The sequence below is a fragment of the Caretta caretta genome, chromosome 4, assembly GCF_965140235.1.
Source record: "Caretta caretta isolate rCarCar2 chromosome 4, rCarCar1.hap1, whole genome shotgun sequence".
NCBI lineage: Eukaryota > Metazoa > Chordata > Testudines > Cheloniidae > Caretta > Caretta caretta.
Genome location: NC_134209.1, coordinates 102,399,770 through 102,415,265, shown reverse-complemented (window position 1 = coordinate 102,415,265; position 15,496 = coordinate 102,399,770). Strand labels below are relative to the sequence as shown.

At 42.4% G+C, this 15,496-nt stretch overlaps 1 protein-coding gene across 12 annotated transcripts in view; it reads right to left on the bottom strand.

The window, feature by feature from the left end:
• FRYL (FRY like transcription coactivator) overlaps positions 1 to 15,496 on the bottom strand; it is a 415,631-nt gene that overhangs the window by 174,478 nt on the left and 225,657 nt on the right. For all 12 annotated transcript variants that reach the window (XM_048848366.2, XM_048848367.2, XM_048848354.2 and 9 more), the window contains 7 exons: positions 6,880 to 6,983; positions 6,620 to 6,728; positions 5,940 to 6,026; positions 4,681 to 4,852; positions 3,147 to 3,279; positions 2,744 to 2,851; positions 894 to 1,131 (listed from right to left, as the gene is read on the bottom strand). In XM_048848366.2, coding sequence (XP_048704323.1) covers positions 894 to 1,131; positions 2,744 to 2,851; positions 3,147 to 3,279; positions 4,681 to 4,852; positions 5,940 to 6,026; positions 6,620 to 6,728; positions 6,880 to 6,983 — 951 coding nt within the window. The remainder of the gene's footprint in view (positions 1 to 893; positions 1,132 to 2,743; positions 2,852 to 3,146; positions 3,280 to 4,680; positions 4,853 to 5,939; positions 6,027 to 6,619; positions 6,729 to 6,879; positions 6,984 to 15,496) is intronic.

Sequence of the window (15,496 nt, the reverse complement as noted above, 5' to 3'; positions counted from 1 at the left end):
ACAAGAGGGCACCTGGGCACAGGTAAGAGAACCAACAGAGACCTTGTGAGTCAGAACTACTTGAGTGAGAGTCAGGAAAGGGCAGGTAAGAGTTGTGTGGGAGTCAGAGGGACTGTGGAAGGTCCTAGGAGGAAGCTGCAGTTGGTTCCTATGAACAGGCTGAAGACAAGAGAGCACCAAGAGTGGCTTGCTGGCTGACCTACCCAAGCCAGAGAGCCATGGTCATAGAGAGGGCTAAGACCAGGGAGAAGCAGAGTCTCGCCTGCTGATGTCTAAGCCAGAAGGCCAGAGCAGACTTAAGGCAGGGGAGCAATGGAGGAGCATACTCACTGATATCTCTCAGGCCAGACAGATGAACCCAGGGGAATAATGAAAGGACCATGGAGAGTGAGGGATGCTCTCCTGGTAAGGATGATCTCCCAGCAGAGGGGCCAGGGGCATTCCCTCTGGGAAGAGCAGGGTTGCACACCAGCTGGAAGGGATGGGGTGGCAGACCAGGCAGAGGTACAGAAGGGAACCAAGAAAGAGTCTGCATGTGGTGGAAAATGCCGGAATGTGACACATTACGTCAATAGGCGAGCTGTCTTGGGAATTTAAATACTTGCACTGGGGTGATAAATGGGCAGTTTTAGGACTTCTAGTTTGGACTATCTGCACATTTTGTAATAAGTCAGGCTTAAGGAGGGGTATTCTATTGAGGTAAGCGAGCCACAGCAGGGGCTGCCCTATGACAGCATAGATTACAATAAAAAAAAAAAAAGCTATGAATCAGATGAGGAAAGCAAATTGCTAAAAACTAATTTTAAGAGAGAAAAAGTGTTTTAATTTCACAGTAGAATTTGTTCAGTTACATGGAATTGGTAATGTAAGAATTTCATGCAGCATTACAATACCTGAGAATCTTGGGTTTTATTGTGCATTTGGGCTGCTTGTTTCCATTGATTTATTAGCTGCACTAACATCTTTACTGCACTGTCAAGAAGGGTTGGATGGACATCAGTCACTTCACGCACAATAAAATAAACAAATCCTGAAAGAACATCTTCCCGCCAGTCCGGAAAATCAAGCATTAATGCCTGTAGAGTATTGAAAGCGAGGGCACGGAGTTCTTCATCCATGTGAATTGTCAGCCTGTTAAGAGAATGTACAATATTGTTAAAAAACTTCACCATCCCTTCAAATCCTCACATTCTCAACTGGACAAAGGCCTTTTACCAGTTATAAAGTGAAGTCAATTTATATCGTTGACTATACAACATGAAGCATCTATGTGCTGGAAGGCTGAGCTAGCTATGCTCCCAGCCTGAAGATATGACTCGTACCTGAACCATTAGTTCTAAATCCATTTGAAGCTACAACTGGATTATTAACAGCAGGCTGTACGGCTACAGCAGTTCAAAGCAGTAGGCTTTAACTAATTAAGAGGGTAATCAAATAATTTGAAGAGAATGGGCCATACTTTCAGGTATGCAGTTTTGCACATACCTGAACAACGTCTGCAAATATTTCGAAGTTCTGGATGGACATCCTTTGGTATGGAGTGCTTTCCCCCCCACATAGACTGAACTCTAAATAAATAGCTATGTTTATGTGCAAACCGGAGCTCATCTCAGGCATGTGCAAAAACAAGTGTACAATTTAGTATGCACTTTTGAAAATATGGCTCAGCTTTTTAGACTAGGAGGCACTTATCAAACATACTATCAAATACATCCATACATCTATGATATGGTTATTTTAATGACATTTTTGATCATTAGAAAAAATACTTGTGTTTTTAAAAGATTTTACTGTCTCACAACACCATCTTCTGTTCCTATTTGACTCCAAAACCACAGGAACAAACATCAGCCATAGACTATACTGTAGTCCTGCCATTAAAGCAGACGTGACCTGTGTTTAAAACTCTACTGGTTCCCACCAGACACTGTCCTTCCCACTCTTCTGCCCCTAAATCTCCTGCTAGTTCCACCTGTCCAATACTACTTGCTCAGGCCATTTCAACTAACTTGTTCTTCTCCCCTTTCTTCATAAAACATGGAAGGAAAGCATTAGAGGGATTTATTTTCTTTCATGTTAATACATGAAAACTCCTCGGCTCATAGCTCAGCTCCCTTTCCTGACTTTGTGTGCTCTAACAGAGTTGCAAATGCTGATAATTCCACTGACTGAAGGAGAGGAGTGGGCCATGTGTGTTAAGGTGGGCAGCACTCACATTCTGCATGCAGGAACAGGGAGATCATAATGAGAGGAATATGGACAGGGTTGGAGGGAACTAAGAAGAAAGGGTCAGAAAAAGCAATATAGAAGAAACAAAATCCAAATCTCCTTCAAAATTTTGGCTGACATTTGGCAAATTTAATTATGTCAAACAACAATGCCTTCACAGTATGGTCAGCAAAAGAAGATGGAGCTATGAGTGAAAGAAGAGTCCTGTACAAATTGCAAATTAACTAAAATATGAACTTTTAAAGAGAGGCCATATATGAGAAAGTATAAGTCTGGTCTTGTGTGCAAGATTCTCTCTTTTAGAATCTACTCTGCTACTTTTCTGGGTCTGCTGACAACTATACATGTCACAATGTAAAAAAAAAAAAAAAAATCAGACTCTGTGCAAATGGAATATTAGTATCTAATAATATATTTCCAATAGTTTTTGGCCTTGGGTTTCTGAAATACTACTTGAAGCTTTTTTTGTTTTTTTTTAGGACCTTCGTTAAAACTAGGATTTAATTTTCCTTACCTTGCTAGTAATTCAATAAGGTCAGTCCTGCTCATGCCATCTGGAATCAGTCTTGGGATAGCAGCAATACAAGTTCTGAACAAATCAATCTTAGGTTTTCTCTCTCCCCTACAAAATCAATTTACACAAAACAGAATCACAGGGAAGCCTATTTTATGGTATTTTCAGTATTAAATACACATAAGTTTTCAAAGAGCCATTCAACTCAAATCTTCATAATTAATCTATGAATCAGTACAATCATCATATCCTTTGTGGACAAATTTTAAGTATCCTAGCATTAAATTAAACCTAAACACATTTAAATGGATTAATAAATTGATCTCTGAATTACTTTTAGGTACAAAAAATCAATTACAAGGATATGACAGTAAGAATGATTAAACTATAATTTGCTACATACGTGATCATGTCCTCAGGTTCCTTATTTGACATCTGTACACTAGTCATGCACATTGGTCTCCCAACTTCTTTGTCCAGATGCCTAAGAATGCTGTCTAGTGCTTTTCTTACTTGAGGGTAGTATATTGACATTCCTGAAGAAGTGAAGCACTCAAAGTCACCTCTTTCACAACTCAGTATTTTTAAATTTTATTTTCACCTTAGTTGTCTCTTATTTGATCACTGGTTTAGGACCAGTATCTTCTTGTACAAAAGATAAGAAATCATATACTAAATTAATTTTAACGGAACCATATTTTAACTGACAAAATTTTCCTTTTTTAAAATTAAACAGGATGTGTTATATAAAAGTATACAATTCTTTTTGGAGGAAAAAGAGGAAATAAATGGAAGGAAGTGACTCTAAGCACTTTTTCTATTTCCTTGACCTTCAGGCAATTTTGGTCCCCAGCATATTTAAGAGTAGCCTATAGTCTACAGCAGGGGTGGGCGACCTTTTTGGCCCGAGGGCCACATCTAGGTATGGAAATTGTATGGCGGGCCATGAATGCTCATGAAATTGGGGATTAGGGTGAGGGAGGGGGTGAGGGCACCAGCTAGGGGTGCAGGCTCTGGGGTGGGGCTGAGGGGTTTGGGGTACAGGAGGGTGCTCTGGGCTGGGACTGAGAGGTTCAGAGGGGGCAGGAGGGGGATCGGGCTGGGGAAGAGGGTTGGGGGGCAGGAGGAAAGCAAGGGTGGAGGCTCTGGGCGGCACTTACCTCAAGCAGCTCCCAGAAGCAGCAGCCTGTCCCCACTCTGGCTCCTATGTGTAGGCGCAGCCAGGCGGCTCTGCGCGCTGCCCTATCCGCAGGCGCCGCCCCTGCAGCTCCCACTGTCCGCGGTTTCTGGCCAATGGGAGCTGCATGGGTGGTGCTTGGGGCGGGGGCAGTGTGTGGAGCTCCCTGGCTGCCCCTACGCAAAGGAGCCAGAGGAAGGACATGCCACTACTTCTGGGAGCCACAGAGAATGGGGCAAGCCCCGTACCCCGCTCCCCGGCTGGAGCACCAGAGTGTGGAAAGCCCCAAACCCAGCTCCCCGGTGGGAGCTTGAGGGCCAGATTAAAATGTCTGGAGGGCTGGATGCAGCCCCCAGGCCATAGTTTGCCCACCCTGGTCAACAGCCTATCCTTCCATCAGCCAGGAATCAGTGGAGCACTATGGTCGTGGCCTCAGTCACCTTGCCTTCTTCTAGGACTGCCCTAGAATGCTCCCTACACCAGGGGAATGCCTGGGTGACTCATTGGGACAGTTTTCAGGCTGCTTTTCACTGCTAGATGGAGGGGCAAAGATCTGGTTTTATGTTCCAAATTTCACATTGCTACTGTAAATAAGTGGGAACATTTAAAAAAAAACTTCACAAGTACTAGACACTTTATAAAAAAAATTTTTAATTACAATATAAAATCAAAACCCACATAAAAATACTGCTTCAGTGTCAAAGTATGAATGTGTATATTTAACCTGTTAAGGTTCTTGCAAAAGAATACCTATACTCACCTATAACTTTTGCTTCTTCATCTGTCAGAGTTTTATTGAGAAAAATTTTCTTGACACGCAGAGTGTTCCCTGAGGGAAGAACAACTCCTGTTGTTGGCATTGGTGGTTCACCATCTTTCTGCTGCAAACTGTCAGCTATCACAAGGAAGACTCTGAGGCCTATATTCATGCGCTTCAATGGTAACGGGAAGGGGAAACAAAAGAATTAGAAACCAGGAGGAATTGCAAACTTGCAACGTTATATAGGTGGTGCAAAATAAATACTAATATATATTTCGTTATCCTTTCTTTAGGGACAGATCAAAAGAGCCCTACTATGGTAGACATATTTAAATGTTACATTTTAGAATACTTCTAATAGTAAGATAAAACGGTTTGATCCAGGGATGCAGCTCCTCACCTGATTCAGTCAATGGGATTTGGGAGCAGCTCATCACCGTCCAAGAGGGAGTCAATAACTTGAAGGACAGAGCTCTAAATGATTATTATTACTGACATGAATCTTCACAGAGTAACATGCTGCCGGCAGATATCAAAGTATATAGAAAGTTACCTGTTAAGGCTCTAATTTCGCAATTCATTGCTCGTGTACAGGCTGCTGAACTCAAAGAACTGCAAGATTGGGGCTTTCCTACATACTAAACTGAAAAGGGCTGAGAAGGACTTCTCTGAGAAAAGGATGCTAATTATAGTAAACACCTACACACACACTTCCCGGTTTGTTTAATTTTTTGTTGAAACTAGTGAAATGTTACCTTGTTCCTGCCCCAGCTACTACTGGCCAGAACTGAAAAAAACACTACTCCACATCTACAGCTGTTTCTTTGGTTTGATCCACACTGCACTCTTTCGATATATGGACCAACCCATCCTCACATGCTTCCCTAACAGTTCATTCTTTGCATACTTATTCATTGTAATTTTCTCATAATTTCCCATTATTCCTTTTGGAGGAAGCCACAATTGTTAAATCTTTGTGCTGGACTACCTCTATCCTCTCTTCCTCTAAAACATGGCAATAGTCATATGAAAATAATGATTTGTTTTGAATGCCTTGGATGGTATAGATGTTGTGCGGAGGCTTAGTGTATGTGTGAACATTTCTACTTCAATTGGGAGAAACAGCAGCACTGCAAGGCCCACAGGTGGGCCACTTTGCCTCAACATGTTGAACAGCTGTTTTCTACTCTTTAACATTCTTTGCTATGTATAAATCTGTACACTGTTTCACAAACAAACAGCTCTTCAGGTGACTTTACCTCTGGATTAATAGTGAAGGTTTTAGGTGATTTTCCAACACTGAGAAGATCAAATATTATTTCTTTCATTGCAAAATCCAAGCGTTCCTATGAAGAAAAAACATGCCTACATAAGACTCACTTTGTATTAGCACATACACAAAGCCAAGAAACTGAATATCATGTCTAACTATCTTATAATTAACAGTCATAAAAAAATATTCCTCTTTGCTAATGATTCCTATGGAGTAATTGTCTCAGTTACTTTACTGAAGCATTCTTTGCATTATTCTACAGTACATACTACTGTAAACTACACTAACAGAACATTAAAGCTGCAAAATCAAGTACTCGAACATTAGGAAATGCCAGAATTAAGGTTACCTTTGCAACCATAATTCAGCCCCCTTGTGCATATGCAATATAATGCAGTCTTTAATTACATAATCACACATCATAAGACCCTTGCTTCAGTGACTGCACATGATGTTCTGTGAATGAATCAGGGTTGTGTAGTGAATTTAAATTTGGTTACTTTCTTATAAGTTTATGGTCTAATGTCATTCCTAATGTGTACCTCTACAGGTTTCAGTGAAAGTATGTCAGGGATGGACTTGGTAGTTTATCTTTAATTTTTTTCCACAAATTATTTAGTGTACTCTCAGACCTCCATCTAAAACATATTATAGGAGGGAGCTTACCTGAGCAATGAACTGAATAATCTTCACAAATATATTTAGAGGTGTGTCTCGAGGGACCACACTACGTGAGCCTTTGGGGAAAAGTGCTGATACAATGCTCATGAGACGGCTACAAAAATTTAGAAAAACATGTGTTAGGAACAAATCCACACAACTTTACAGAAAGGATTTCCATAGAGAGAATTTTTTTAATTAAAATGTGTTTGTCTTAAATTAATTAAAACAGCCTCACAATAGTTTTAATTACATAAGGAACTTACCTTTGTGTTACAGTGTTGCTTTCACATTTTATTCTAATAACATAAACCCAGAGTAATCTATAGAGAGATTCCAGTGCAACTCGGGACATTTTAGGATCTTTATTCTGTTAAAAAAAATTAAAATGCAGTTACTATCACCTGTGAAACTATCCCTAATTTACTTGTTTCCTTTCCTTATAAAAAACTGTAATATTTCAAGTTTATGTTTGATTGCTTTAACCCAGAAGGCTGATCTATTTAATACCCTGAATATAAGTTTAATTCAAAACAAAAAACCTCAATACAAAAACCTCTCGATTACATATGTACAGTATGTATTTAACTGCATATTATCGATTATTTTGTATGCTTTTGTCAGTTTGAAAGCAAAGTACTTTCTAACAAGCAGATATTTCTCTTGAGGTGAACATCAAGATTTTATTGTTTTACTGTATATATTTAATTTATTCCTACAGTGCCACTGGAAATGGGCAGAGTCCTCAAAGTGCTGTCGGAATACAGCCCAAACAAATATATATGATTAATGTCCAAACCCACTCCTGCAGTTTGCCTTTTGTATTAACTTAAACAACAGAATTAACCTTAGCCAAAGTTTTCTCCTGAGCTTGGCTTCTTCCTAGGATTTCTCCCTGCACTTCTGCCTAGGGTGACCAGACAGCAAATGTGAAAAATCAGGACAAGAAGTGCGGGGGTAATAAGAACCTATATAAGAAAAAGACCCAAAAATCGGAATGGTCCCGATAAAATGGGGATATCTGATCACCCTACTTCTACCCTTCCCTTAGTTCTCTCCTCCTACTCAGAGGGGCATGTAATCTGTCTTGGAGCTGAAGAATTCTACCTAGTCTGGCTTCCACCATAAGCCAATATGAGACAGAAGAATTGTCCTGTCTCTCCCCAAAGAAACGCTGACATCCTGTCACAGCCATAAATGCCATGGCATTGAACAGACAAACAACATCTTGGCTCCCCATCGGATAACGATGGAGGGAAAGAAGAAGTAGAGAAGACAACAATGGTTACCTGCAGTAAGATTGCATGGCTTTGCTGATTAATAACGCTCACTTATTTGAAGTTCAGGAATTATTTTTGTGTGTTTCTTTGAAGTGAGGACTAGAATTTATAGGCTTCATAAAGAAGTGTGTTTTAAAGAAGAACTTGAAGAAAGCTTGAGGTACATGGACTGGGTTACTACAAATCATACTTTTCACTTTTATCAACATTTCTCTCAAGAGACAACAGATCTTTATGTTCACAAAAATAAGTCAGTACATACATTCTGAAAGTCTTTAGCAGAAATACAATACTGAACATTCATAGAATCATAGAATATAAGGGTTGGAAGGGACCCCAGAAGGTCACCTAGTCCAACCCCCTGCTCGAAGCAGGACCAATTCCCAGTTAAATCATCCCAGCCAGGGCTTTGTCAAGCCTGACCTTAAAAACCTCTAAGGAAGGAGATTCTACCACCTCCCTAGGTAACGCATTCCAGTGTTTCACCACCCTCTTAGTGAAAAAGTTTTTCCTAATATCCAATCTAAACCTCCCCCACTGCAACTTGAGACCATTACTCCTCGTTCTGTCATCTGCTACCATTGAGAACAGTCTAGAGCCATCCTCTTTGGAACCCCCTTTCAGGTAGTTGAAAGCAGCTATCAAATCCCCCCTCATTCTTCTCTTCTGCAGGCTAAACAATCCCAGCTCCCTCAGCCTCTCCTCATAACTCATGTGTTCCAGACCCCTAATCATTTTTGTTGCCCTTCGCTGGACTCTCTCCAATTTATCCACATCCTTCTTGAAGTGTGGGGCCCAAAACTGGACACAGTACTCCAGATGAGGCCTCACCAATGTCGAATAGAGGGGAACGATCACGTCCCTCGATCTGCTCGCTATGCCCCTACTTATACATCCCAAAATGCCATTGGCCTTCTTGGCAACAAGGGCACACTGCTGACTCATATCCAGCTTCTCGTCCACTGTCACCCCTAGGTCCTTTTCCGCAGAACTGCTGCCTAGCCATTCGGTCCCTAGTATGTAGCTGTGCATTGGGTTCTTCCGTCCTAAGTGCAGGACCCTGCACTTATCCTTATTGAACCTCATCAGATTTCTTTTGGCCCAATCCTCCAATTTGTCTAGGTCCTTCTGTATCCTATCCCTCCCCTCCAGCGTATCTACCACTCCTCCCAGTTTAGTATCATCCGCAAATTTGCTGAGAGTGCAATCCACACCATCCTCCAGATCATTTATGAAGATATTGAACATTCTCTGTGAGCATTTCTAAATGTCTTTAGTATAATATATAATTTGTGACAAAATGGCCAATGTTGGTGTGGTGGGTCCCGCATTTTCCTTGGTGGGCGGGGCTAGGATGCCACCCCTAACTCCTGCTCTTGGGGTGCCCAGGGCCCCACTAGTGGCCCGGGAAGGTGGTAGAGGAGGGAAGCAGGGAAGGGGTCTAGGTTTGCTCCTCACTCTGAGCCCCAGTCATTCTCAGTCCCTGCGGGTTTCTTACCATCTTCCTCTGGGTAGGGTTACCCTAGATCCTTGATGCTGGGGGAGGGAACTTTCCTGTTCTGCTGGGGCAGGGTCTCCCTTCCTCCGGTTCTCTAGTCTTTCAATTCTCAGCAACACCTCCAAACTCCAGTCCTCTCTCCTTTGTCGCTCCACCCTGTCTGCCTGAAGCAGGGTTTTTTTTATTGGGTTCCTGACAGGGCCTTAATTGACTACCGGTGCTCCAATTAATCTGTAGTAACCTTCCCTAGTCTACAGGGAACCAGGCCTTAATTAGCCTAGGGCTTATATATCTCCCCTCTACCACTCTCCCACTGCTCCCTGGACCCGATGTATCACAATATTTAAAAAACCCTAATATTATATGGAGAAAGTGAAGTAGGAGGTCCAGAAAAATCTATTATTGGCCTCCAATAAGCCAGTCAGGAAACAGCGTGTCAGAAAGCAGAGATTAGTAAAAGTTGGTTAATGTTCCAAATCTTACTATTGTTGATATGGTGAACCATAAATTTCTTCAGCTGAGGAAGTTACTCAACTAGTGCAGTAACGATGGTTCTTCGAGATGTATGTATCTATGGGTGATTCACTGTAGATGTGTCTGCGTCCCTGCACTTCTGATCAGAAATTTTTGGTAACAGTGTCTATTTGGCTCACACATGCTCTTTCCCTCCCTTATGTTGTGCCTCGAGGCTAATTAGCACTGTGAAGGGGAACCACCCTCAATTCCTTCTCCACCATGAAGCCTCCATTGAGAACTCCTGTCATAAATATAAAGGGAAGGGTAACCACCTTTCTGTATACAGTGCCATAAAATCCCTCCTGGCCAGAGGCAAAATCTTTTCATCTGTAAAGGCTTAAGAAGCTAAAGTAACCCCGTTGGCACCTGACCCCAAAATGGCCAATGAGGGGACAAGATTCTTTCAAATCTGGAGGGGGGAGAACAAAGGGTTTGCTCTGTCTGTGTGATGCTTTTGCTGGGAACAGATCAGGAATGCAGCCTTACAACTCCTGTAAAGTTAGTAAGTAATCTAACTATAAAATGCGTTAAATTTTCTTTTGTTTAATGGTTTGTAAAATAAGCTGTGCTGGAGGGAATGTGTATTCCTGTTTTTGAGTCTTTTTGTAACTTAAGGTTTTGCCTAGAGGGATTCTCTGTGTTTTGAATCTGATTACCCTGTAAGGTATTTACCATCCTGATTTTACAGAGATAATTCTTTTATATCTTTTCTTTAATTAAAATTCTTCTTTTAAGAACCTGAATGATTTTTCATCGTTCTTAAGATCCAAGGGTTTGGGTCTTTGTTCACCTGTACAAATTGGTGAGGATTCTTATCAAGCCTTCCCCAAGAAAGGGGGTGTCGGGCTTGGGGGGATATTTTGGGGGAAGACGTCTCCAAGTGGGCTCTTTCCCTGTTCTTTGTTTTAAAAGCTTGGTAGTGGCAGCATACTGTTCAAGGACAAGGAAAAGTTTGTACCTTGGGGAAGTTTTTAACCTAAGCTGGTAAGAATAAGCTTAGGGGGGTCTTTCATGCAGGTCCCCACATCTGTACCCTAGAGTTCAGAGTGGGGAAGGAACCTTGACAACTCCAAAGTAGAGGGGAGAAGGGTAGGTTGTGGAGCACTCATAGGGGGACACATATCAAAGAACCATCGTTACTGCGCAGGTGAGTAACTTCCTCTTCTTCTTCTTCGAGTAATGCCCTAGGTAGGTGACTCCCGAGCAGTATCCCCAATGGGAGGTTGGGGCTTCAGAGTCGAGTCTGTTATGGATGATAACACTGCGGAGCTGAAGATAGCATTGGAAGCAGAGTCTCCAGTAATCGCACAGTGTTCTGCAAAGGTCTGAACAGATACCCAAATCACTGCCCTACAGATTTCCGAGATAGGAACATTCTTGAGGAAAGCGACAGAAGTGGAAACCAACCTCGTTGAGCGTGTGCGGATTCTGGATGGAGGTAACACATTGCGAGCATGACAGCAATGGTTAATACAGTTCAAGACCCATTTGGAGAGACTTTGGGCAGCTATTGCTGCACCTTTTGACCTTTCTGCGATGGAGAGGAAAAGCTTAGGAGATTTCCTAAAGGCCTTCATCCTGTCCAGATAAACGGCTACGGCTCTCCTAACGTCAACCATATGCAGTATAGCCTCCCTGTTATCACAGTGAGATTTAAGAAAAAAGGTCAGGTGGTGAATCAGTTTGTTTATGGGAAAAGAAGAGGTCACTCTGGGGGTTAACTTTGGATATGGCATAAGAGTAACCTTTTCTTTAAAGAATACTGAGAAGAGGGGAGGGGTGCCATCAGAAATGCCGTTTTCATTGACTGGTATGTAAGTGAACCAGTGACCATAGTTTCAACTGGTGATCTAGTTGGGCTCTGTAAAACTAGATTTAGGTCCCAAGTTGGAGTTGGGTGTCTGGACTGGGGATAAAGGTTCACTATGCCCTTGAGGAATCTCTTTGTAGTTGGGTGGCAAAAACAGACTATCCCTCTATTTGCTGATGGAAAGCTGTTATGGCCACAAGGTGTATTTTGAAAGAACTGAGGGATATCTCTGACCTCTTGAGATCCAGTATGTAGTCCAACATCACGGGGAGGGTGGAAGATGCCAGGGTAATTCTTCTAAAATTGCATCAAACCTGAAACCTAATACACTTTTGTAGGTAAGTGTGTCAGGTAGCTGATTTTCTACTGTGTAGTGCACTTCCTGCACCTCACTGGAGCAGCATCTCACTATGTTTTGGAACCATGAAGGAGCCAAGCCTTAAGCCAGAGGATCTGCAGGTTGGGATGGAGAGTTTGTCCCTCGTTCTGTGAGAGGAGATAAGGGATGGGTTGAAGCGGGATTTGTGGACGCATCGCCTCCTTCATCAGGTATGGGTACCATGTCTGTCTCGGCCAGGTGGGAGCAATCAGTAGGATGTTTGCTTTTTCTTTTTTTGTCAGGACCTTCAGCAGCAGAGGGAACTGGGGAAAGGTGTATAGGAGGGTCTTCTCCCCAAGGAGAAGGAGAGCGTCCCTAAATGGATGTTTCCCGAGGTCAGCTCTGCAGCAATAGAATGGGCATTTCCTGTGCAGGTAAGTAGCGAACAAGTCTATCACTGGAGTCCCCCACTGATAGAATATGCTGTGAAGCACTGTTGGATTCATTTCCCACTCATGGTCATGTGAGAACTTGTGACTGAGACTATCTGCTGTTATCTTCTGCCCTCATGGTAGGTAGGCGGCTGATATTAAAACATTGTGGTGAAGGCACAAATTTCATAGCTTTAGCGCTTCCATGCATTGGGAAGATAAATTAGCAAGGGGGTGCCAAATAATGTAATACATGTATACTATGTTGTCTGTCATAATTTTCATGAGTGTTTTACTGATCAGTGGAAGAAAGTGAGCACAAATATTTCTGACCGCTCTGAGTTTGAGGAGGTTACTGTGAAGCGTCATCTCCATGGGCGATCACCTGCCCTGAGTCTTGAGGTTGCTGAGATGGACTCCCAAGCCAATTAGGGATGCATCCATAATTAGAAGCCACGTTGGAAGGAGGGGTGTGAATTTGTTGGTTCTTTCCACCAATCCAGGGAGCATTTGACCCTGGAGGGCATCGAGAGAGGTTTGTCTACCCTGTCTTTGTTTGGTCTGTAAACACATCTGAACCATGCCTATAGACACCTAATGTGCAGTCTAGCATGAGATATTAAAAACATGCCTGTCGCCATGTGTCCCAGAAGTTGGAGGCAATGTTTGGCCAATGTTTGTGGGCTGGCTTGAATTGTCTCTGAGTGTGGTCAGCTGTGAAATCTCTCTTGTGGGAGGCATGCTCTCACTTGCAGTGAGCTGAGATAGGACCCTGTAAACTCCAAGTGCTGTACTAGAGTTAAGGTAGATTTTTGGATGTTGAATTGGAGACCCAGCTTTGTGAATATGTCCGCAGCTCCTGAACAGACAGTCACCCTTTTGTAGGTTGGTATGACCAAGGCTGATGTTTGCCATGCAACTTCAGCCAGAATCAAAAGCAACTTGTTAATCAGGAGAGTGATCCTCCCTCCATCAATAGTAGTTTCAACTTTAGTTCCCAGGTCTTTTGGGATCTGGCTTTTAGCTGCTGGCAAAAAGTACACTTTTGTGCAAGGTGGGCCTCTCTGAGGCACCGACACAGCGAGAATGTCGTCTGTAACCGGTATGGCTTCCCTGCAGGTGAGGCACCTCTTAAAACTGGGGGAGCCAGGCATGTCCCTTACAGAGGGCAATCCCCAGGGGGCGGGAAAAAGGGAATAAAGTAAAAACTAGACTTTTATTGTATTTTATTTTTAAACAGGGAAGAAAAAACTAAAGGAAACCCCATAAAAGTAAGAAGAATAGGCAAATAAAAACACTAAGAATATCTAAGAAAACAATTCTAAAGACCTAAAGTATCCGTGAATGGACTGCTAATCGCTTTGTCTCTAGCCTGGGATAGTTGAGGAAAGAACTGAGGATGGTTCGCCTGGGCAATGCTGATTAGCCTTGAGGCACAACACAAGGGAGGGAAAGAGCATGCCTGAACCCAATAGACACCGCTACCAAAGACTCTGATCAGAAGCACAGGGACGCAGACAAACTGACTGTAGAGCAGCCATAGGGACACTACTTGAAGAAGAATTGCTATTTTCAACTAATTAGGAGGAAGATTTTCTGTTTGCTTGTATGAACCACAGACAAATCATAAATCTACCATCACTGCAAATGTAGAATCAGGGGCTGCTCTAGGGGGAGCTTGTAGAAGCTATAGCCACCCCAAAATTTGCCTTACCCCCTTGTAACCACCGCTGCTCTCTGGCCACCCAGCTCTGAAGAGCTGAGAGAGTGGGGACTGGACTTTTTTTCCCCCCTGCTCACAGGACAGTACATGCTTCCCAGAGCTGTGTCCTTAAAAGCACAGGGCATCCCAATGCCTAGACACACCCGCCCGCTCTTCCCTATCCGATATAATGTACTGAAGTGCTAAAGGAGAATTGATTCAATGAAGTATTTTACATACACCAGCAAAAACCGCGCGTCACACATTGAATATTTAAAGGAATCCCTTATCAGTTTATGTGTGTGCATAAAGTCTCCTAGCAGATCACAAATTTGTCTTATCTGCCGCTGTGATTCCCTGAATTGCATTCCCTTTCTTGTAATCCATTTTAAATACATATAGTTTAGCTCCTTATAATTCTTTACTTTTTAAAATGTTATTTTATTATTCTTAGCACTTCATCATTTACCTTTGTTAATATTGTGCAGATGGATGACATTGTGCTATTTAACTTATAATTTAATAGCAAATAATCATTGAAAATATTTATAAGTAAATAGTTGCTAGTAGTTTTAACAATGATATCTGTGTTTCTAGTATAGCACTTCCAAATGAAAAATTACAGTGAAAACATAGGAATTTTTAAATCTAAATTTTTCTTTTTCTTTTTATAGCACAAGTTTATTCTGTTGATTTATGCCCTGTCACAATTTCCTACCTGAGGAACAGAGGATGGGAAAGGTGAAATGAAATTAATAGGCAACAGGTCTAAAACAAACAAAAGGAAGTATTTCTTCACACAACACACAGACAACCCGTGGAACTCCTTGCCAGCAGATGTTGTGAAGGCCAAGACTATAAAAGGGTTCAAAAAAGAACTAGATAAATTCATGGAGGATAGGTCTACCAATGGCTATTAGCCAGGATGGGCAGGGATGTTGTCCCTAACCTCTGTTTCCCAGAAGCTGGGAATGGGCAACAGGGGATGGATCACTTGGTGATTACCTGTTCTGTTCATTCTCTTTGGGGCACCTGGCATTGGCCACTGTCAGAAGACAGGATACTGGGCTAGACGGACCTCACCCTGTATGACTGTATGGCTGACCCAGTATAGCTGTTCTTATGTGAGAGGTAGCAAATTGTGATGGGCAGCATCTGTAACTGCTACTGGTAGCAAAATCCATTGGTAGTGGTTTTTGACATTACTCCTGGCACTCCAGCAGCAGCAGAGAAGTAAGCTGGACAGGGTTCCAGGGTGCCCAAGAGCAGCCCTCCACCTGTGTCTCCGTCCACTAGGGCATGCCACCCAGGGCAGATGGAGGGGCTG